The sequence below is a fragment of the Diabrotica undecimpunctata genome, chromosome 5 (genome assembly GCF_040954645.1).
Source record: "Diabrotica undecimpunctata isolate CICGRU chromosome 5, icDiaUnde3, whole genome shotgun sequence".
Taxonomy (NCBI): Eukaryota; Metazoa; Arthropoda; class Insecta; order Coleoptera; family Chrysomelidae; genus Diabrotica; species Diabrotica undecimpunctata.
The window spans coordinates 148,745,305-148,768,435 of record NC_092807.1 but is presented as its reverse complement, the minus strand read 5'-3'; the positions used below and the strand labels follow the sequence as shown (position 1 = coordinate 148,768,435).

General features: G+C 31.9%; 1 protein-coding gene across 1 annotated transcript; it reads left to right on the top strand.

Annotated features, from left to right (window-relative positions):
* The first annotated feature begins 483 nt into the window (after nucleotides 1-483).
* On the top strand, nucleotides 484-21,354 carry LOC140441977 (synaptic vesicle glycoprotein 2B-like). Its single transcript, XM_072533000.1, has 11 exons — nucleotides 484-599; nucleotides 5,517-5,720; nucleotides 6,337-6,499; nucleotides 9,660-9,841; nucleotides 13,024-13,208; nucleotides 15,253-15,410; nucleotides 16,081-16,219; nucleotides 18,116-18,230; nucleotides 18,329-18,488; nucleotides 19,048-19,175; nucleotides 21,021-21,354. Exons 1-11 carry the CDS (start codon nucleotides 557-559, stop codon nucleotides 21,074-21,076), a joined length of 1,533 nt encoding a protein of 510 aa, XP_072389101.1. The 5' UTR covers nucleotides 484-556; the 3' UTR covers nucleotides 21,077-21,354.
* The last annotated feature ends 1,777 nt before the right edge of the window (nucleotides 21,355-23,131 follow it).

Genomic DNA, 23,131 nt, shown 5'->3' with positions numbered 1-23,131 from the left:
CTTTCTGCAGTTAGCGATTCATATAGAGAAAATGATAGTTTTATTTTTTCATTGGAGATCAACATATTAAAAATATGTGGGGTCAAATTTGACCCTACCATAATACTTATGAGTCTGCTTTGGATCTAAACATTATACCGTTTTAATATTAACTTTTCTCCCAAAGATATTTCATCATCGTTATAAAAGTAACTCCTGCTAATATTAATCTTGTAGTAAATTGAATAAAGAAGAAGATATAAATAACGTCATATCGATTGATATGACGTACGGAACGCACAATAGTGAAAGCAAATATTTTTATTCGCTTTTTTACCAGTTAGATAACATATTTAATTAAATTTTATCACTCATTATTATATTTAATTCTAAATAAAACAATGCATTTTTAACAAACATTGCTTATATAATTTAAAAGAAACCTTAATACTTGAATAAATATAATTTTATCTATTTGTATAATATATAATATCACAAGAGTGTGGTAGATTTAGTGTAGTCAAAATAATATGTACATTAAGTTTAGTAAAGTGTGTCTGGCAATATTTTGAAAAAAATGGAGTTTTGCTTACCTGAACCAAAACCGTCTATTAAAAGCAGTAAGTTAATGTAATTTAAACAAGTAGTTCTAAAAAGTTACTTATTATATAAGCTTGATTAGAGAATAGTATTGTTATGGCACAATATTATAGAATATTTATTTAAGATTAAAGCTCTCACATTGGAGACATCCTTTAATAAACACCTGTATTACTAGAATGACTTTTATTAAACTCATAAATAATATGTATAGCTCATGTTAATAGCAAATTAACAATCTTTTAAGTTTTATTTTACTAATTCTGACTTTGGAGGGGATCAGTCACTGCATGTAAATTACAGGAATGGTCAGGGGAGTAAGAAAAAGATTTTATGGAGAGGCACACGTTATAGTTTGTAAAAAAATGTCGCCGCTTTATTACAAATATATAATAATAAAGCCATAAGCAATAAATTTACAAAATATATCCAAGATATACCGTCACACTTCTTTATAACAAATTTTATAATAAACAGCAAGCAAATAATATTGTTATTGTTTTTAACTCTAACTTCCTCTTTTTCTTTTTATATAGACATGACTTTGACTGTTTTTCAATGTGCCTCCAGTAAGTAGTTGTCATTCGATCGTTTTCGTGGTCTTCCTGCTGATGGTCTCTCGATTGGGGAACCGTCTCTTGCCGGCTTTACTACTTTATTTATTATCATTTAACTTATATAGTCGTTCCATTCTACGTTTTTATTTTTTACTCAGTCCTTGATGTTCTCCATCTTGCATCTACGTCGTACCTCTGTACTTCTTGCTCTGTCCCATAGTATTTTGCCATAAACTGTTTTCATCTCTGCTGGTTTTAATATCCTTTTTTCCTCTCTGAGTCAGGTCGTGTTTATGCCACCTATGGCATTATCTGCGTAATCACTGTTTTATAAATTGTGCCTTTTATTTCGTTTTCAATATTTTTATTTCACCATATTGTTTTACTGAGGCAGCTTGCGGCTCTTTCTCTATTCACTTGATCTTCCACTTTTGTTTCGAGCTTTTGTAGCTACATATTAATGTGATGCCTAGATATTTAAACTACATCACTTGTTCTATTATCTGACCTTCAGCTCCAATTTACATCTTGGTTAATTTACTATTATACCGTTGCATTTTGCCTTTTTTGGGGAAATTAACTTGTTAATTTCCCCAAAGCTCGCCTGACGTCTTGTGATTTATCTGTCAAAATTTAATTTGCGAATATTACCAGGCAATAAAATCTCATACCAGTCGAAAATATTGCCGGCAAAATTTTCTCTCTTATGATATTAAATACGAAAACATCCAAGTTTAAAGTAAAGACCCTATTTTTGCATTTGCTCAAAATAACCCAATAAATAAAAAAGGTACAGAAAAAACCTTAAACAAAAAAAAACAGCTGTTTCTTTAGTAAAGATTTTTATTCTTTTTATTTCTATGGACGTAACATTAAACGAGATACGATTGCTTAAAGGTTGTATTTGCATGCGTTTAGTAACATCTGCGCTAAAGCCCTTTCAAGCGCAAACGCACAAGCGGCTTAAAAAAATGGTATATACATTATTTTTTTTATTTAATAAAACTTCAACAGGAATCTTATAATTATTGCTATCTGATCATTCACTATGATCAATAAGCAAGTTAGTTCTATATACAAAATATTACAAAAAAACTTATCTGTTACATTCAGCAATATTCCTTAGGCTCTAATACATTATAGTACTACTAGCTAACGTATCCACTTTACCCGCACTCTGCTCTGCTTTTTCACTTTCCCTCACTTATAGCACTAAATCAAACGGCTTCGTTCTCTTACGTTTTCTTATCTGGTTGGCGTTGTCTAGGAGTTTGATGGCCTTGACATTCACGTTGTTGGAGAGCCTTTGTTCGTGACTCTCGGCAAAGTTACTTATTATCTGGATAACCGGATCCCTCTGATAAAGATGAAGATCACAGTTTCTGAAGTACCATGGAGCATTAACGATGTTCCTTGATAACTATTCTGATATCGTTCTATAATTTGGATGTTACTTTCTTTTGTACAGCTCCATAGCTGTATCAAATATGTCCATATCGGTTTAAGGACTTGCTAATACAGTAACAGTTTGTTATAAGTAGACATAGTGGATTTATTTCCCAACAACATCTTTTTGAACTTAATTTCTAATTCCTCCTTTTTTTTCTTAAAATGTCCTTTCCAACGTAGATTGGAATCTAATGTCATACCCAAATATATTGCCGTACTTGCATGCATAAGGTATTTGGTTTCTATTTATACTAACTGGGATAAGTTGTTCTCTTTTTTTAGTAAAATTGCCATGAACAGATTTTGTTTCATTCAATTTGCCTCAATTCAATACGCTATCGCCTGGTCCAGATGTTAATTTGTTCAACGGAGTTCTGTAGCATGGTTGCTGCATCCTCGTGGTTTTGTCCGACTGCTAGAATGCATGTGTCGTCTGCTAATGTCGCAATTGTATTAGGTTCCAATGATGGAATATCGCTGGTATAGAGCAGGTATAGCACTGGCCCCAGGACACTTTCTTGTGGAACTCCAGCTTTAACTTCTCTTAATTCTGATATGTTTCCTCATATTTAACTTGAAAGTATCTGTCGGATATATATATATATATATATATATATATATATATATATATATATATATATATATATATTATCATCAATCAGCCCTGAGTTGATGTTGAACATAGGCCTCCTCTAGACTTTTCCATCTGCTTCTGTTCTGCGCCTCTGCTATCCAATTGGTCACGATTCTTTTGAGGTCGTCGGTCCATCGCGTTGGGGGTCTTCCTCGGCTTCGCTTGTCAGCCAGTGGTCTCCACTCAAGCAATTTTTTTGTCCAACTGTCGTCTTTCATTCTTGCAACATGTCCTGCCCATCTCCATTTTTGCCTTGTAATATGTTCGATAATGTCTTCCACTCCGGTTCGTCTACGAACATCCTCGTTTATATATCCTCGTATATATATATATATATATATATATATATATATATATATATATATATGATTCTAGTAGTTCAGAATATTGTTTTGGTAAGTAGCATCTCATTTTATGATATAATCCGTCATGCCACACTTTGTCAAAAGGCTGCGCTACATCGAGGAAGACTGCGGAACAGGCTTTTCCTTCTTCTAGAGCTTTTTCTACTATATCTGTTATTCTATGCACCTGATCTATTATTGAGTGGCTTGCTCTGAACCCAAATTGATGACTAGGAATTAAATTTTTTTCCTCTATAATCGATTTTAGTCTCTTCAAGAGTAATTTTTCGTATAATTTAGACATTATAGGTAACAGTGCATATATACACGTTTTAGATTATTTTAAATGCTGCAAAGTGATTTACACTAATGTTTTTAACTGTTCCTTTTAAAAAGTGTTGCGCTCTTTAATTATGTCTATAAAAACAGAAAAAAATTAAAATGTTTAGTAAAAATGAAGATGTTTTTTGTGCGGTAGCACTTTTTTTACCCCGAGATTTTCTTTCAGAAGAAAAGCACATATTAAAGAATAGTGTAGATTTTGTTCTTGAAGGTATTTCTTTACTATCAAAATTTCAATAAAACAGGTGCATATAAAAAAATTCAGAGGTTTTCTATTATTTTTACCGTCATATCCTGAAATATAAGTAGACGTTCATGTTTAGTTTTAGTGTGTATAGTAATCACTTGACCTTATAGCAATCCTCTTTTCCCGATCTAAACACTTAACACTTACTAGTAGCTGGTCGTAGTCGTAGTAGAAGAAATTGTAAAAATAAAGATGAGGCTCGATATAGAGAAATATATCGACAAATAAGATACGAGGTTAAGCGAGCAAAAGAGTCCTGGATGGTACAGAGATGCCGTGAGATGGAAGAACTACAAAGAAAACATGACGAGTTTAATATACACAAAAATCTTAAAGAAATTACCTACACTCAATTCCTCAAATAAAAAGAATTCCTCACTTTATGAGAAACTCCAAAGGTAAAATTATTCTCGACTTAAATGAAAAAAAGGAAGAATGGACCAACTACATAAAAGAACTCTTCCTGGATACGAGACCACCACTTAACACCGGATTTAGATCTATTCTGATCAATTCTCAGCTGAAATTACAGCTGAGAATTAAGTTCCTAAAATGTTATGTGTATCCTGTACTACTGTATGAAGGTTAACATGATAAACAAATTAGAAGCCTTCGAGATGTGGATATATCGTAGAAAGCTCAGAATATCATGGGTTCAACACATTTCAAACAGAGAAGTCTTGAACAGAGTAGGTCAAGGTGAAGGCAACTTATTAAAGATGATAAAAAAGAGAAGATTCGAATATCTTTGGCATATAATGAGAGGAAGCAGATACAGAATAATGCAGTTGATACTCAACGGAAAGATCGACGGAAAAAGAGGAATTGGTAGAAAGAAATACTCATGGCTCTGAAACCTTCGTCAGTGGCTTATCAGCAGATGAATTATTACATGCCGCCCAAGATCGAGCACGATATCGGCAAATCGTACTCAAAGAAGAAGAAGAAGAAGCTGGTGTGAAATAAATATTTTTATTCCCATTGATAATCGGTAAGAAAAACAGTTAAGTTACATAACAATCTTCTCTGCCATCTATTCGTTCCCTTGTTATGTTTCTTTCTCAGCTTAATCTACCTTAGTCTTGGTCCTTATACAGTAAAGTTTAATAACAATACCCACAAATGTGATATTTAGCCAATAAACTGATAATACCGCATCAAAAAATGAAACTATTTATGCTGGAAATAACTCAACACTACTTAAAGAATTTTAAGAGCCAATTTTAAAAATTGAATAAATTAATAAGTATTTGTTTATCATTAAGTTTTAATATAATAGAACTAGAGCTTCTTATTTTTTTTTATAAATTTTGATGGAACAAGGAAATACTAAAAATATTAAACGCCACTTTTCTGTTTTTTAGTACATGGCCCCACCACATTCGAAGAGGCAATAGAGAAAACTGGATTTGGAAAATTCAATATTTTACTCGTACTAGCAGCCATTTGCGGAATATTTGCTCCAATATTTGAAACAACTACGATGTCCTATATTTTTGCTCCTGCACAATGTGATCTTAACCTTTCCTTACAGGATAAAGGTTATCTTAACTGCATAGCTTACGCAGGTGAGACGAAAATTCAGTTTAAATACTTTGCAAAATAGAACTAAATAGGTTATAATAGAAATATTTGAAATAAATATATAAAACCGGTTTTTATTCTTAAACTTATAAGTCATTTTACACAGTAAGCGTTAGATATTCATATATATATATATATATATATATATATATATATATATATATATATAGGGTTTCACTTGTTTTCCGGGTTTGACTCCGTGTTAAATAGTTTTGGTTTTTAGAAAAACCATTGTTTTGGCGAGGTTTCGGCAAGGTCACACTTGCTATTGTCAAGTCAGATTAGTTCTGCTTCTTCTTGATGTTCCAGGCGATCTCTAAGGATTAGTGAATCTCTACTTTGTCCAGAATTAGTCCTGTTTAATTCAGTTATTCCTTATAAGGTAAATCCGCATAGATTGCAGTCATTGGGTATAGCCCAACAAACTCAAAATTCACCGTAAGTTTTTTATTTTACTGCTGACTGCTGTTTTTCTTCTTCCAATATTAAGATTTTATTACTTCAAGAATGGAATAAGCGACTAATTTACCATTTTTTTCATTTTTTGTCTGTTTCTATTTTAATAAGTCTAATAAATTTACCTTCTGTTTTTTCTTACAGGAATGATATCAACATCATTTATATGGGGTTTTCTTTTGGATACCTTTGGAAGGAGGAAATTTATGGTATATGGATTTCTATTAGACGCAATTGTTGTTTTTATCAGTTCTTTTTCACAAAGTCTTGAAATGTTGATGATTAGCAAATTTATTGGAGGTGTTATGTAAGTAGTTCAATTTATAAGTTATAAAAACTTAACTGGAGGGAGAATAAAACTAATATTGCTCGACCAAAAGTTAGAAACTCTAGGTAGAATTTCTAAATATATTTTATACAAAAATAATAAATAAATAAATTAATTAATAACACTTTCTTCTGATAAATATTTTTTTTAATAAAAGAATAAATTTATTGAATGATTTATTTAATTAACCGATAGCACAAAGTATTTAAGTGAAAACACGAACATACTTGATTTTACTTATAGAATACTAACGATTCAGTTATATGAAAAACCTATAGCTCAGATTATTATTATTAAAAAAATAAACCTAATCAACCTAGTTTCTATGTTGAACCAAGTTAAGATTTGCTACTCCCAAATGTCGATTTCCTCATCGAAATCTGCATTTGGGTTTTGCAGGCTCTTCTGAGCCCCCAAATTACTTAAATATCACTGTTTTATGTTTTATGTTTTACTGTTCACTGACCTACTGCTTCTTAAAGTTAATTACATTCGATATGACGTGGTTCACTGACATGGGTTTGGGTAAAATTGGTGGGCGGACCGGACTATGTCTTATTATGATTGAGGAAAAGTCTTCATGCTAAACGCGACCGGGTGTAGCAATATTTTTTATTGGGATAGATAAATTATAGCATAAAATAAATATCTGGTTCTTTATTCATTATTTCAAAGTAAATCCCATATTTTAGGACAGTCATAACGATGTAAACACACAGATAGCCTTAAAGATTGTTGAATACAAGACTTAAACTTAAAACCCAAAGTTATAGACCTATTTTGAAAACAAACTCTAAACTCTATAGTTTTAGAACCTACCAGAGGGGTTCACTGATACTTTTGACAACTTTTCTGATACTTCCATTTCTACCATTGCAAAAGTTGAATAGGTAAAAAGGTAAAACGGTTTTTAAACTTAAGCAAAAAGTTTTAATTACCAAGTTCTGTTACCAAGATTTGCATTTCAATTAAAGAAATTTTCTGTCAACCTGACAAATATTCTTCAATTTACCTTTTGGTGATACTGAAATACCTAAAGAAACATTGCCCAAGTTTTCCAAAACTTAAATTCTTCTACTAGGAAACTATGTCTTATTAAGATAGGATGTACTAGGAAACTAAGTTTCTGTAGCTGGCTGTATACCATGTATCACAAACATTTTATTTCAAATCTTTTATAAAAGGTATATAATAAAATACCCAAACGGGCTATATCACAATTACATTGACATGGTTGCATAGCACAGTACTGATATGCAGCATATTTAGTCAAAACCGTACATCGTACACCCTCCAGGCGACAATAATTCATTCTCCGTTTTATTTATTTTACACATACCTATACATATTTTATATTTTTTTATTTCAATGCTCTTCTTTAACATCTATCTCGCGCTTAGAGATTCTACTAATGTTTGTCATTAATTCAGCTATAGACATTCCTATAGATAAAACCTCAAATATTCTGGAAACACGTAAAATATTAAGCAAGACCAATTATCTTTTATTAGAAATTGCCTGCACCTTCCAAAATTTCATTTTCCAATATTAATTTTACAGGAATTCAAAGGAGCTATTCGCTCCCACCACTAATTGCCAATATATTTATGAATGATTTCAAGACACGAACATAGTGTTCATTATGCTTAAAGCCTTATGTTGTCTACGATATGTTGACGATACATTTGTTATTTGCTCCCTTCGGCAAAAATCTTTTCAAATCCATCTGAATTAAATATACTCTAGCATCTAGTTTGAGGTAAAAAAAAGATACTGATCCTTACCATTTCTAGATGTTCGGAATATTAAAAACTAATTCAAAGGTTTCCACAATAATGTTTTTCACCCACTTCATTCGGTACTTATATTCCAGTTCCCATTACCACTTCACAAATTATTTCAAACAATAATAATAATGTTTCGAAATTAGCACGACCCGGCGACGATTTCAGTAAATCTGCAGAAATTTGTTCTTTCGAACAAGCAGTAATTCAAAATAGTAACTATAAAATCATGTTAACAAAAGAATGGAGGGAGTTCGTTAAATCCCAAGATTTTCTTTCTGTGTCACAGACAAAATGCATAAAAGTTTTAAATGTTTCTTCTCCTTCTCCCTCCCCCTCTCCTTTCTCCTACCTTGACGTTAAAGTCTCCAAATAATATACTGGGTCATTTTGTGAAATTTTCTTCAAGATGTTTTCTATGTTGTTGTAAATGCCGTCAATGTCTTCATCCAGTGGACATTGTTTCATGTTGCCTGATATATTGTTTCATCTACCAAAGTCAAAATTTCCAACAAACAATACGGAGTTTATTAAATTTATTTTGTAGACTGTCCATGATCTTACAAACTACATAGGCCAAACTAATCAATGAATTTAAAACAGAATCTGTAAACGTTTCATTTTCATTTGTAATTCCAACTCAGTTTCGGCCCTAGGCTTCCATCATACCCATACAGGTCACACAATATATTTTGAAAATATCATATCCCTCTAACGGTTTTTATAAACCAAGAATTATCCGAGAGGTAATTGAGCTCCAAAAGAACCCTTATTAAACCGTCTTAATAAACGAGATTTCGTTGTTGTCTCCAATATGGAGACTTTTCCTCAATCATTATATTGCTGCATAAACATTTGCGCCAACTCGCGCCCAAACGCCACGTCCGTGGACCGCGTCACCGCTTCGAGGGTATAAGTGGTCCATTCCAGACTGTAAAAAGCAATAATGATCTAAATAGTAAACAGTATATTCGTGAATTCTGTATAATCTGGGATCTCAGAAGACTGAGACCTTAAAGGTCCTGATGAAGGCTTCAGAGAGGAAGAAGAAAGCTCAGTGTATCCAAAATCGACACGGTGTAAGTCACACATTTTAGGTAATTTCGACAGTTTAATAATAATAATCAAGTTATATTCTAATAATACCAAACAATCCTTGTGGCTCACTGAAAAAATGAAGAATGTATATATAGAACGTTTGATGAACAAAGGATGTCAAATGCTAAGTCAAAAAATAAAAGTATAACTTTACTATATAGAACTATAACTTTACCGACATGTCTTTCTGGACTTAGCCTAATATATTTATTGTTAATTTGAATTTATTACGATTAAAAATATACTGTTTGTTTTAGAATTAATGGACCATTTACAGCAATGGCCACTTATCTGGGTGAATTCCACTCAGCTCAATACAGGTCAAAGATACAACTGGTCAACGGAGCACTAATGTGTACAGGGCAGGTAATAATGCCGTTATTGGCATGGGGAATTTTACCATTACCAATCAACTGGTCACTTTTTAATGGATTAGTTCGTAAGTTACTAAATTTTATTTTAGTTAAACCTAAAATCACATTTAAATAATAGGTATGCACATTATGATCATTTTTGATGTTAACTATATTTCTTACTACACTCTCAGATAGTTGTAAAAATACCTTTCTTATATTATAATATATTACATTATATTTTTTATTAAGATTGTTGATTAGACTGCATAAGTTTCTACAGTATATTTATTTTTCTGCAGCTCAACCTACCAAGATCTGTGGTGCAAAACCGTAATATATTGTGAACTTTAGGGTGCCAGGATATAAAACTTCCTCTCATTTTTTTTTCTCTTAATATTTTGTATCGGTAGGTCTCTTTATCGTTTCTGCTAATGACCATATATTTCGTTTTCAAAATCAACATTTTGAAAACGAAATATATGGTCATTAGCAGAAACCCTCCAGAAAACCCGATAATATGCCTAGGTGACGATCGCATAAAACGCGTGAAAACTTTTAAATACCTTGGCACCACAATCAATGACCAATCGGATCCACAACAAGAGATAAAAACCCGAATACAAATGGCAAGACAAGCTTTTGTGAAATTCAGACCGCTCCTATGTAATCAAAACCTAAATTTCGAAATACGCTACAGAATGGTCAAGTGCTACATATGGTCAATCTTGCTTTATGGCATGGAAACGTGGACTTTGAAAAAAACATCTATCAACAAACTTGAAGCATTTGAAATGTGGTCATTGAGAAGAATGATGCGCATACCTTGGGTGGATAGAGTTCGAAACGATGACGTCCTTAAGAGAGCCGGCGTGGAAAGAGAACTCTTTGAATTAATTAAAAAACGCAAGATTGGTTACCTTGGGCACATATTGAGAGGAGCAAAATATGAAATACGACAGTTAATCCTACAAGGGAAGATCGAAGGTAGGAGAGGAGCCGGCCGCAAACAATTATCCTGGTTAAGGAATATTAAAGAATGGACAGGAATACACAATACAGGCGAGCTGTGTCACGCCGCCAAGAACAGAATTCTAGTAATGAGATAGTCGCCTACGCACTTTGGTGTATGGCATGTTAAGAAGAAGAAGAAGGTCTCTTTAAATCATTCATTGATCTCATTTGTGTTTTTTTTTGGGTTCAACGATACCCAGAGTCTCCAGTGAAAGAGTTGTTTGTTCCATCTATGGTCCTTCTGCCTGTTATGGCCTGCAAGTTTCCACTTTATATCTGTTGCCTTTTCTATGAAATCTTTTATCTTCGTGATATTGTGTATCTACTCATTTTGTTTTCTGTTTTTTAAGCTTATTCCCAACATTTGCCTTTACATCAATCTATAATTCTTAGCTAAACAATCCATGTACGACCTTATCATTTTCCATGTTTGGCGTCTATATATCATCACGGATAGGACGCATTGGTCGAAGAGTTTTCTCTTAAGGCAAAACGAATATATATGGTGTAATAATTTAGCTTTTAAATGCTGTCTAATCTTATTTAAAGTATTATCTCTACAGTCTGAGTTTCTTTGTTAAATTTTAATGCTTGTCTTAAATAAATATAAATATATTTAGCTTGAGCCCTGTTCTATTTTATAATCTTGTATTTCTATTACGACGTCGAAGGTATAAACGCGAGCTGAGAGAAAATTATAAACAACATTGAAGAAGCAGCAACAGAAGCTCTAGGAAAACGCAAAGTCATACTGAACAAAAGAAACAACAACAATACACAATAGTTCAAAAAAGAAATAAAAAAAAATGTATAGAGAAAAGAAAGGCCTACACGACGTACAAAACATCAAATACTCCAGAATCCCGAGACATCTATAAAAGAATACGAAATGAAAGAAAGCAGTTGGTTAGAAGAAAAAAAAAATGAACACTGGGAACAGTTTACAAAAAGATTGGAAAGCAAGTTCTACGGTACATAAAAACAAATATGGAGATTCATAAGAAACCAACGGAAAAAAATGGTAGAATTGAAGGAATACAATAACATACCACGAAAAGAAGGGAAAAGACACATGACGGAACTGTTTAAAAGAAAGGAAAATAATAATCAAAACAATAACGTAACCAAATTAAGACACGAAATACAAATCAGTCTTCAGGAAGTAGAGATAGCCATAAATTCACTTAAAAATAGAAAGTCAACAGGACCAGACGGAATAACCAATGACGTTCTAAAACACGGACGAGAAAATATAACCCTAAATATGAACAAACTTATACAAAAACTAATAGTGTACTGCAAGATACCAGACGCATGAAGAAACAGCATAATGATACCAATGTTCAAGAAAGGAGATAAAAAAGACACCAACAATATTGAGGTCATCACTGACCTTAAATACACTGGTATCAAATGCACTGATTAAATAATTTTCTTTTCAAACACATTGGAATCTTAGACCTAAAATTATCCTTCATCTTTCCAAATGCAGCCCAAGCGAGGTTTATTATTCTTTTCAGCTTGATTGTTTGGTTGTCTCGACTTATTCTGATCTCATGGCTCAAGTATTTATAGGAGTCAACTGACTCAATATCTTTGTCTTCTACTGAGATGTTTTTGCTGTGGACTAATTTGTCATAAATTTTGTTTTTGAAAAATTTATTTTAAGACCAACTCTTTTTGTGGTAGTATGTAGTTCTTGGAGCATTATCTGTGCCTGATCAAAGCTGTCTGCAATAAGAACGATATCGTCTGCAAATTTAAGGGTATTTAAAAATTTTCCATCTACATTGATGTCCTTTTCGTTAAAATCTATTGTTTTTTTAAGCGTATTCTAGAAAAGTTGTAAATAATTTAGGAGACATGCTGTCTCTTTGCCGAACGCCTCTTTCAATACGAAGGGTCATATGTGGCATAAATATTGTGCCATATATGACCCACTATGCAGTAAGGGGTTAATTCGTATTTTTGCATTCTGGTATATGTTGTCAATAAATAAGTTCAGAATATCCGTAAACTACCCTACTGAAGTTTAGTGAGTATTTTATTGTCCAGTGGTCCACGCTTCGATCAGGCTTTTCATAGTTAACGAGTGGTCACTGGTACTTCAGTCATTTCACTTCATCTTACGTGTTAGCAAGAATTTTTGTTAATTTAAGTTACTTTTAAGAATCATAAACTTTTATAAATCTTAATAGTATCGCCCTTTATTTTATTCATTTTAGTTTAATTTTAACTTAATTATTACTTTCAGAATTTCGCTCGTGGAATTTATACCTGTTTATAATTGGACTATTTCCACTTGCGAGTGCAGTAATCTTTTGTTTTCTTCCGGAAAGTCCAAAATTTTTAATGACGATTGGAAAAAATGAGGAAGCAATGAAAATACTGCAACGAGTTTATAGCATTAACACTGGAAAGCTTCCAGAAACATATCCAGTACGTAGAATAATTATCAAAAATTTAATTTTGCTTTTAATTAATATTAATTTCTTTATGCCCATAATAATAACTTTTTTTCATTTTTTGTTTTTTGACTTTAAAGTTTGCTTGATGATGATGTTTAATTTTTATAAATATATAAAGAAATATAATTTTTTTATTTATCGTTTGACTCTTGACACATCATATTCTTAAATTTCCTTCTCCTATTGGAGGTTGGAAATCAATATGACGATTCTAACTTTATTTACCTTCCGTCCTAAATAACTAATTTGAACTCGAATTAAATTATTCCCTTAAATTTTTAAGTCAAGATGTTATGCTTTTTTGAATGTCCATATTTCAACGCCATACAATAATGTGGATAATACATAGCATCGTAATAGCCTCATTCTTTAATTTAATGTTATGTCTGTATTAGTTAATAGCTTTTTCATTTTCAACGAGGTGACTCTTGTTATTTCTGCGTCAAGGAATTTATAGTGTCCTATTTTTGCTAATATTATATTAGATATAGTTTTTTCTCGGGGCTTTTTCGATGAATTGGTTAAAGGTGATCTAAAGTGCAATCGGTTGTGGTTAACAGCTTTTATGATTTAATTGATTTATCATGATCATGATTCTCAATGATTTTTTTGTACCAAATATAATTTGGGTGGTGAAATATGTCTTAGAACCGGAAGCCATTGCGAGGAGGTGTATCTGTCAACGGCATCAATAATATTTATTATGTTGTTTAGTTTGATATATTCATTATAGTAATAAGTCATCCCATGGAGCAATGTCTTTTACTAGAGAAAAAAAATGCTCAGAAAGATGATGCCACTTTAAATATCGATGCCCCTCATCGGGGCACATCTGTCGTATTATGTGATGATTTCTGGATTTTAGTTAGCTTTTTGAAACATATTATGGCTTCGCTGAGGGATTATATCTAGGTACGTTGGCGTTGTATTGAAGGCGCTAGTGTTATTGTTCAAATTTTATGTTAACTATTGTTCCAGCAAAATTTTTATTCAGATATAAATTGGAATGCTCTCTTTTTATGACGTTTAATTGTAGCCTTTACTATGGCTAATTCCATCAAAAGGATTTTGTTTATTTAAAAGTTTATTTAAATAACCTACTCTTTGTATAAGGACCCAGTCATTCTTGTAGTCAAATTTTCTTGATCATGTTTCTGGTATGTATAAGCTAAAGATCAGTGGGGCTAGATCAGATCCTTGAGATGGGGCATACTCAGTTTTCTTGGTATGCCAATAGCGGTTCCCAATACTACTTGGAATTAATACGATCTTATTCGAAGGAGCTTGTATATCATATCTTTGTATATGTTTGTGTATCTCTTTAAGCTGGATTGTAGTCCGCTATCAGATATCTATGGATCTTGCAGTTTTGAGTTTTCTTTGAAATGTAAAGCCCCCACTCAATAAAGTTGGTAAGTAAAATAACTTGCTATGCGCAGATCAATAGATAGTTTGGTGCTAATTTTAATGTGGATAGATCGTTTTAGTAACTTTTCTCCTCTAGTAGTTAAGGTTGGCACTATTTGGCTTACCAGGTTTTAATATGCTAATGATCTTTTAAGACTTTATTTTATGTGAAAAAGCGAGATTATTTGGTTTTTTTGCTTGGATTCTAATGTGTTGTGCTTTAGTTTCACCATAATTTTGTTTAGCTTGACCTTTGGTGTTCTAGATGTCGACAACAGATGTGATGCGATGGTGTTTTGGGTTAATTGTTCTTCTTTTCATTGCGGTGGTAGTCCCGCTTCCCAATTTTCTCAGTGGTGTTATAAATAGTTTGTTTAGTGTTAGAAACTCTCGAAAATCTCGACCGGATAGAACTTATGAGCCTTCAATACTTATACTTTTAATATGACGCTTTACCACTATATCACCAAGACAGTTTAGATTGGTTATTATCTCTGTTGGTAAAATATGCCCCCAAAAACTTTTTTTATAATATGACAACAAGATTTTAATTATCCCTACTTAATGGTTTTTGGCTTGCTTTTATACGAAACTTTTTTTGTTTGTAGGTAAAGGAATTATTAAAGGAGACTGACGAATCACACCAAAATCTATCAGTTAAACATGCAATGAAAGAAGAATTTTCAAATTTATTTCCCCTTTTTAAGGCTCCATATTTATCTAAATTTGCATTGCTTTGTGTAATACAGTTTCTTTTATTTCAAAGGTAATTTTTTAATCAGTATATAGGTTTATTAATATTGTATATTTAAGGATTATTTGGTTTTTAGTTGTATGTATTAAATTATTGATATTACTTATAGTAAAAACTGCACAATTTCTGTTAGTTCTTATACTTTAAAGTGTAATTAATACATAGTTTTTTCGTAATTTATATCTTTGTAAACTTAAATATGTAGGGAAGACATGTTGTTTTTTCCTTATGTAACTGTTAAGACGTGTGGTTGAAATATTGCCGTAATACCTTGGCATTACTAAAGTTTTTAAATCTTGTATCAAAATGCAATTGCTGGAGTTATATCTTGCAATTACCTCCTAGCTTTACTTTTCTGGAAGCTACTGAACTATCTTACGAATAACTTTTTATTCCGAAAATACATATAGAGTTCACCCTTGAGAAACATTATTTTTTGTACTTTGTACTTTCTTTCAATCATTGTTCTACACAATTCCAGGTCAATTGTTTGGCATAAAAATTGCTCGAAATATTAACGGATAGCACCACTTGTCGGTTTGCTCAAATTTGCAAAGGTCCAATTTAGGAGCCGTTCCAATATAGGCGCCTCTGCTCTACATAGATTGTATTATGATAGGTGTACATCTTATATATATTTTTACGCGTTTGCAGTACAAATTATTCTCTATAATTTTTTTAGTATGAATATGTTGAGATTGTGGTCTCCCCAGTTGTTTCAAGCAATGGAGGATTACAAAATTTTTAATAATGGAAGTACTGCAGATTTATGTTCCATGCTAGATGTTCTTCAACCTAAAAATACTAGTAGTTGTACAACGGTTTGTATAATTTTTACATTTTGATATGAAAGTTTTAATGTGCTCAAGTGCTCTTTATTATTTATTACTCTGGTATGTGGTATTTCGTACACTCATAAAAAATCAATAACGATACAATTAAAATATAACATTTGTCTAATGGATCTAGCGTAAAAATATGATTTTAGAACATTTGATTTTATTTTGAAGGTATAATTTTATATTTTTATTAAAATAGGAAAATACTGGTGACAATATTCGGAAAATTTGGTTACTTGTACCACAGTGATTTGATCCTTTCAATGATGGCATCATGATGATACAGCTGCAAAATAAATTAATGTATATTAATATAATAAAAGTCTACGCACCAACAGCCGACAAACCAGATGAAGAAATTGAGTAATTCTACAACCAAATTAAACAAATTCTCCGGAGCATAAAAAAAAAACATGAAACTACGATTATTACGGAAGACTTCAACGCAAAAGTTGGTGCCGAAATAACACAAGATATAACCGGAAAGTATGGACTTGGAGAAAGGAGCGAAAGAGGGCAGAGACTAATATAGTTCTGCCAAGAAGATAATTGCATTATAGCAAATACTTTGTTTCAACAACCTAAAAGATCTCCATCTGATCAAGAAGGAAAGGTAGTCAGAAATCAAATCGACTACATTATCATTAACAGAAGGTTTAGAAACAGTATTACATCTTCAAAAACATCCCAAATGCAGACGCGGCAACCAATCATACATCTCTGTGCTGGATTCAAACTAAAATTAAAAATAATAAAAACCCCAACATCTCAGAAAAACATAATAATCGACTCCTAAGAAATGCCAAAATAGCAGATGAGTTCGGAAATAAGATAGATCATTAGAAAACAGATAGAAAGGCCTGAATAAGAAAATATAGGACAAAATACAGATATAATGAATTCCGCCATGGTTACCATAGCAAACGAAGTCTTGAAATCAGGGAAAGAGCCAGTAAAGAAAAAGGATTGGATGACCGATAATATACTAGACCTTATTCAGCAAAGAAGAAAATGTAAAAATAAAGATGAGACATATGAGATATAGAGAAATATTTCGACAAATAAGATACGAGGTTAAACGAGCAAAAGAAGGCTAGATGGAACAGAGATGTCGTAAAATGGAAGAACTTCAAAGAAAACATGACGAGTTTAATATACACAAAAAACTTAAAGAAATTACCTACACTCAGAGAAAAAGAACTCCTCACTTTATGAGAAACTCCAAAGGTAAAATTATTCTCGACTTAAATGAAAAAAAGGAAGAATGGCAACTATATAAAAGAGCTCTTCCTCTAAATACGAGATCACCACTTAACACCACAAAGTATACGAATACTTGATAAGTTCTCTGATAAGAGAACTTATCAAGGACCATCTTCAAATGAGAGCTGAAATAAGAAATATTCCAATTGACCTTCGAGGTATAATAAAGCGTTTTATTGGACTGCCTGCAGAACAACCCAGACAAGATAATCCCCATGACAAGAAAAGACGGCGATGTCACATGTGTTTTAACGATTTGCGTATTTAAAATCGTGTAGGTTTTTTATTCGTGGGTCATCACTGACCCAGCATAACTTAAAAAGATAATTAAACTACCATATCAGTTGAGGGTTAGGAATACCTTAATTCTGACAATACATTAGCAGTTTACCCATGCAAAACATTATCATTTGAACTCTTTACGTAGAGTAAAAACGTTAAAAAAAAATGGGGGTGATGCTTCTGTTCAATTCAACTCTCACCATCCTTTTAACTGTATTTTGTGGTTTTTCACTCATCAGGAAGAAATTGTGACTTCGTGTCTTATGTAAATTATAGTTTTTTGAATAATTAATCAAATTAATTTTTCGTGCTACTAATTATTTTTTATTTTAGAACGTCGGAAGCTCAGGAGTTTATATCAACTCCATGATCGTATCTACTTCAGCAATTGCTGGATATTTCGTCACAATAAGTGTTATTAATCTGTTGGGAAAAAAACCAGTACTGGGTAAGCGAAATTTTCTGGGCATTATTATTTTTTGTATCGAAATCACTTATCTTAATGTATTAGGTGAAGTAATAATTTATATCTAATACAAATTTTAGTGCTCTACGCTTTGACAGCAGCAGGTTGTAGTATGGCACTATATTTTTCGAGCAGTATAGAAGTGACCACTACCTTGATTACAATATTTACCGCCATTGGAAATATAGCAGTAAATATAGTTGTGTCAGTTGTAGTAGATCTTTTTCCAACAACTTTAAGGTAACAATAAACTATAATCTTTAATATTAAAATAATTAAAATAATTTAAATTATAGGTTTACTTTTATAGTAGGAATATTGTTTGTTATTATATATATATATATATATATATATATATATATATATATATATATATATATGTATATATATATATATGTATATATATATATATATATATATATATATATATATATATATATATATATATATATGTATGTATGTATATATATTTTCTGTAATAATGTTTTAACTATCCAAAGAATGTGTAATTATTTTTATTTAAACTTATTTTAGAACGCAGTAATTTTTATAGACTATCTGTAAACTTACTTTCGTTTCAAATAATGTAATGATTCTTGAGGGAAGATGCAAACTTGTTTTCTATTGGTCCAACGCTGTGGTCTAATGTCAACCACAGACTGAACCATATGTAGTATTTTTTTCATAGATGTCCGTCAGGAAAATCGTCATAATTTTTGAGTTGTAGTTTTTTTTTAATTAGGAATCTTTTAATAGGACTGCAAATACCGACTTAAGCTAGTATTTTTTTTATTTTTAGAGCATTTACAATATCCTTAGTAATGGCATGTGCAAGACTTGGAGCGCTAACTGGTAATATTGGATTTCCTATTCTTGTAAGTTTGGGTTGCGCACCTCCATTTTTTGTCGTCGGGAGTATTATGGCAGGTAAGAAATAGTATAGAAAAAAAAGTGATGTTGCAAACGAATTTATGATTCCTCATACTATTCTCTTAATATAATATAACTATAATATACTGAACTATAATAAAGCACAAGGAGAAAATTAATGCTGCTCAAACTGCTGAAGTAAAGAAATGGACTATTAAAGGTGAATTTTGGCTTACAAATTTCAAAAAGAGAAATGGAGTTGTATTTAAAAAAGTTTGTGGGGAAAATCGAAGTGCTGATGATGCAGTTTGCTAAGATTAGTACGGTAAATTAAAGATCTTGAAAAATATGATGCCCAAGACATTTTTAATACTGATTAAACTGGCCTATTTTGCAAATGTTAACCGAACAAGATGCTTACTTTTAAAGATAAAAAATGTTATGGGGGAAAACATAGTAAAGAGAGGTTGACAGTTTTACTTGCTGTAAATATGGACGGATCGGAAAAACTTAAACCCTTAGTGATAGGAAAAGCAATGAAACGGCAATGTTTTAAAGGTGTGAAATCGTTTTCTATGGATTATCTGGCTAACAAAAAATCTTGGATGATGACAACATTTTTAACAATTCGCTTTTAATAGTTAATTAGGACATAAAACGACAAAAGCCAAAAATTTGACTTTTTTTTAGACAATTGCACTGTTGTCCACAACAGTCGTCCTACATTTTCTAACTCTAAACTTTAGTTTAGAGAACTTCTAATCGCTAGTTCTTTTCAAAAAAAAAAACAAATTCCAAATTTCAAATTTCAAATATTGGACCAAGGGATCATCCATAATTTTAAGACGTTCTATCGCACAGAAATTGTTAAGCTCGTTTTGGAATCTCTCGACTAGCAGCTAACTGCAAATATCACGGTTTTGACAGCAATTTTACTGATTGACAAGGCATGGAGAGGTGTAATGCTCCTAACAACTCTCTCTGCTTCAAAAAATCCGGTTTCTTAAAAGAAGATCAGGAAAATCTTCCAATACTTATGGATGATGAAGAACCAGCAATAGAACCATTAGTTGACACCAGCGGTGTGACTTTTTCTGACTTTGTTCAAGTGAATGAAGATGTTGCTGTCTCAGGTTCACTAACCGATGGCAAAATTTTATCTGCGGCAGATACGAGTGAAAAAAATAATGATGAAGATAAGTACGATACATCAAAACCTTTGGTAGAGGTGTCAGTAAAGGAAGCAAGATCCTCATTCGATACCTTACAAACCTTCTGTTTACAAAACAAAAGTGATGAAAAAGCATTTCAGGCACATTTTCCCTTAAAAAAATTATTGAGCAGTCTGAGCAGCAGCAACTTGCTTTGAAGCAAACCAGTATAATACAGTTTTTTTAAAAGATTGATTAATTCACATTATGAATACATACATGTATGTACACCAATGTACCTCTAGACTTTTGTCATCATTAAAGAATAGCAGTTAATAAATAATAATTGATCAAGACTTAATAATTTGAAGTTTTGTTTATTTTCTCTCACAAATTGCGAACCATTTAATATTTCAAACACTCAATAATTCGTAATATTTTAAGAGTCCGTTGAGTTAAATATTGGGGGGTTCAGGTTAGATCGGTAATCTACTTGGGGTAAAAGGTAGGACATTATTCACAATTTTAAAAAATACACCAGATCAGTTGAAGATCACAACACACGAAGTAATATATAAAAACGGTCGCACTAATTAACTAAAAATTAACCAAGGTACTTTAACCTTTAGAGGCGTGTATATTTTTTCTGATAACGATAATTTAGCAGAAATATCTTTTAAACGAAATAATTTTCTAATCTAATTTAGTCTTAGTTGCTAAAAAATTAATTAATATATATTTTTTGTTGCAGCCGGTAGTCTTTTGTCATTATTATTACCAAGAACAGATAAAAGAGCTATGGTTTGAACGAAGAAACGTTGCCAATAACCAGTTGTGTAAGAAGTTAATAGCATGAAAATTACCAACCCTTACCAATCAAAAGAAATGATTGAAAATATGTCAACTTTCTATGGAATAAAAGAGATCACCTGTTATTTTTGCATAATTCATTCAACATATAAGATCTATTAAACGATTTGTTATGTTAAAAGGACTCTCTAGTAAATAAAATTAAAATCTAATTAATATTTTATTTTAAAACAAATGTACTAAATTAAAGAGAATAAATTTTATTTTGAACTGTGTATATATTTTTATATATTCTGTTGTTTTTCTGTCCCTTTTGCTCTCCTGGCATTTATCTACCCTCAATGGCTCTTTATGATCGGTTCTTACTTCCTGCATCCACTTTTTCTTGTTTTCCTACTACCCAACGTCCCAACATAGTTCCACTAAACGTTCTACTAGGTGTTTCGTTATTATCCATTCGTACAAGGTGACCTGCCCAGCACAATATTTGTAATTTTGCATAATTTGCTATAAAGGGTTGTTTGTAATATTGGTATATCTCGTGGTTGAACCTTATTTTCCACATAATATTGTAGCAGATAAGTACCAATATGGGTCTGCGTTAACCTTATAATATTGTTGTTAGATAAATTACGTATTGTGCTTCTCAGAACGCTTTTCAATCCTATTTCGTATTTTTGTATATTAGGCATGTTTTATATTGAGAACTATTGCAAATTGAAATGAGTTTGAAGTAAAACGAAAATGTTTTAATTCTATTGATTTTACTTACTTTTGTATAAATTATCAGTATAAATATATCTATATATATATATATATATATATATATATATATATATATATATATATATATATATATATATATATATAGATATATGCCCAACTCAATTCAGTTATCAATACTCTTGTTTTCCGTTCCATAAGACTATGAGACAACAATCACAGATCATACAAAATCAATTCAATAAGACAAACACAAAACGGCTACCACAAAAGTCAAATCAATAGGAGCATTCTAAAACATCTAAACCCAATTCCATCCAAAATAGAAACCTTGCCGTCTGATCAACCCAAAATAATTCTACATTTCATTAAAGGTTTCACTGATAAGACCGGTAGAACTCTTAACCCTCTAAACATCAAAACTATCTTCACTACTTCCTCCAATCTCGTCAGATCCATAAAAGACCAAATCCACAATGAAAACCATGGTGTCTACGAGATATCTTGTTCCAGTTGCCCACGTACATACATAGGATAGACAAACCGATGAATCCATAGCCAACAATCATATTCAGACAGGCCACAAAATAGATTTCGAAAAAGCAAAAACCATCGCTTCCATCTGCTCTTTAAAATCTAAAATCATTCGTGAAGCCATCGAAATTAAAAACCGGCCTAAACAGGCGCGATGACGCCAAACGACTGCCGGCAATATGGAGACCGCTACTTCAGCCAACCCCCACCCCAATCCATCCGTCTTAGACCGTTTCCGCGCATAACGTTCGAAGATCGTCGTAACTCGACACTGAGGAGTAAGCAGATTAAGACCTTAGTGCTGTTTGACGGTTCTTGTGCTTCCCAGAACAACGAGTGAGAAAAGTAGGTAGATTGGGACCCCGAACTCGAACGGAACCATATCTCTCTTGATAAGGGCTCCAAAATGGGTGCCGAAACTTTGAATGATATACTTAATCTTTTACTATGTCTATACCGTTGTCGATATTTTTCTATTATAGTACCATCTCCATTCTTTCGTCCTAAAAAATCTCTTGGATATATTCCTGTCACCTTTCAGCTTTCTGCAATGCATAAAATTTCTTATTACTCTAACTTGTTAGTTTTTTAAGTTCTTTATGAATGTTTAAGTTATCAAGTTTCTCTATAATCTGCTTAATCCCTTCGGATCTGTAACTATACCATCTTTTTTTTTGCACCTGTGGTCTTTCAAAGGTTGGCGATCCAAATATCAATTGTAGCCTTGGAAACTTCTGCACGAAAGATTTTTGTAGATGGGCGGTCAAACCATCTTATTAGGTCTTTCAGCCACGA

Excerpts from the sequence above, each read along its gene's own strand:
- LOC140441977 (XM_072533000.1), top strand. The coding sequence starts at position 557 with ATGGAGTTTTGCTTACCTGAACCAAAACCGTCTATTAAAAGCA. Across the intron at positions 6,500-9,659 it reads AAATTTATTGGAGGTGTTAT|AATTAATGGACCATTTACAG; the intron begins GTAAGTAGTTCA and ends TGTTTGTTTTAG. Across the intron at positions 9,842-13,023 it reads ACTTTTTAATGGATTAGTTC|AATTTCGCTCGTGGAATTTA; the intron begins GTAAGTTACTAA and ends TATTACTTTCAG.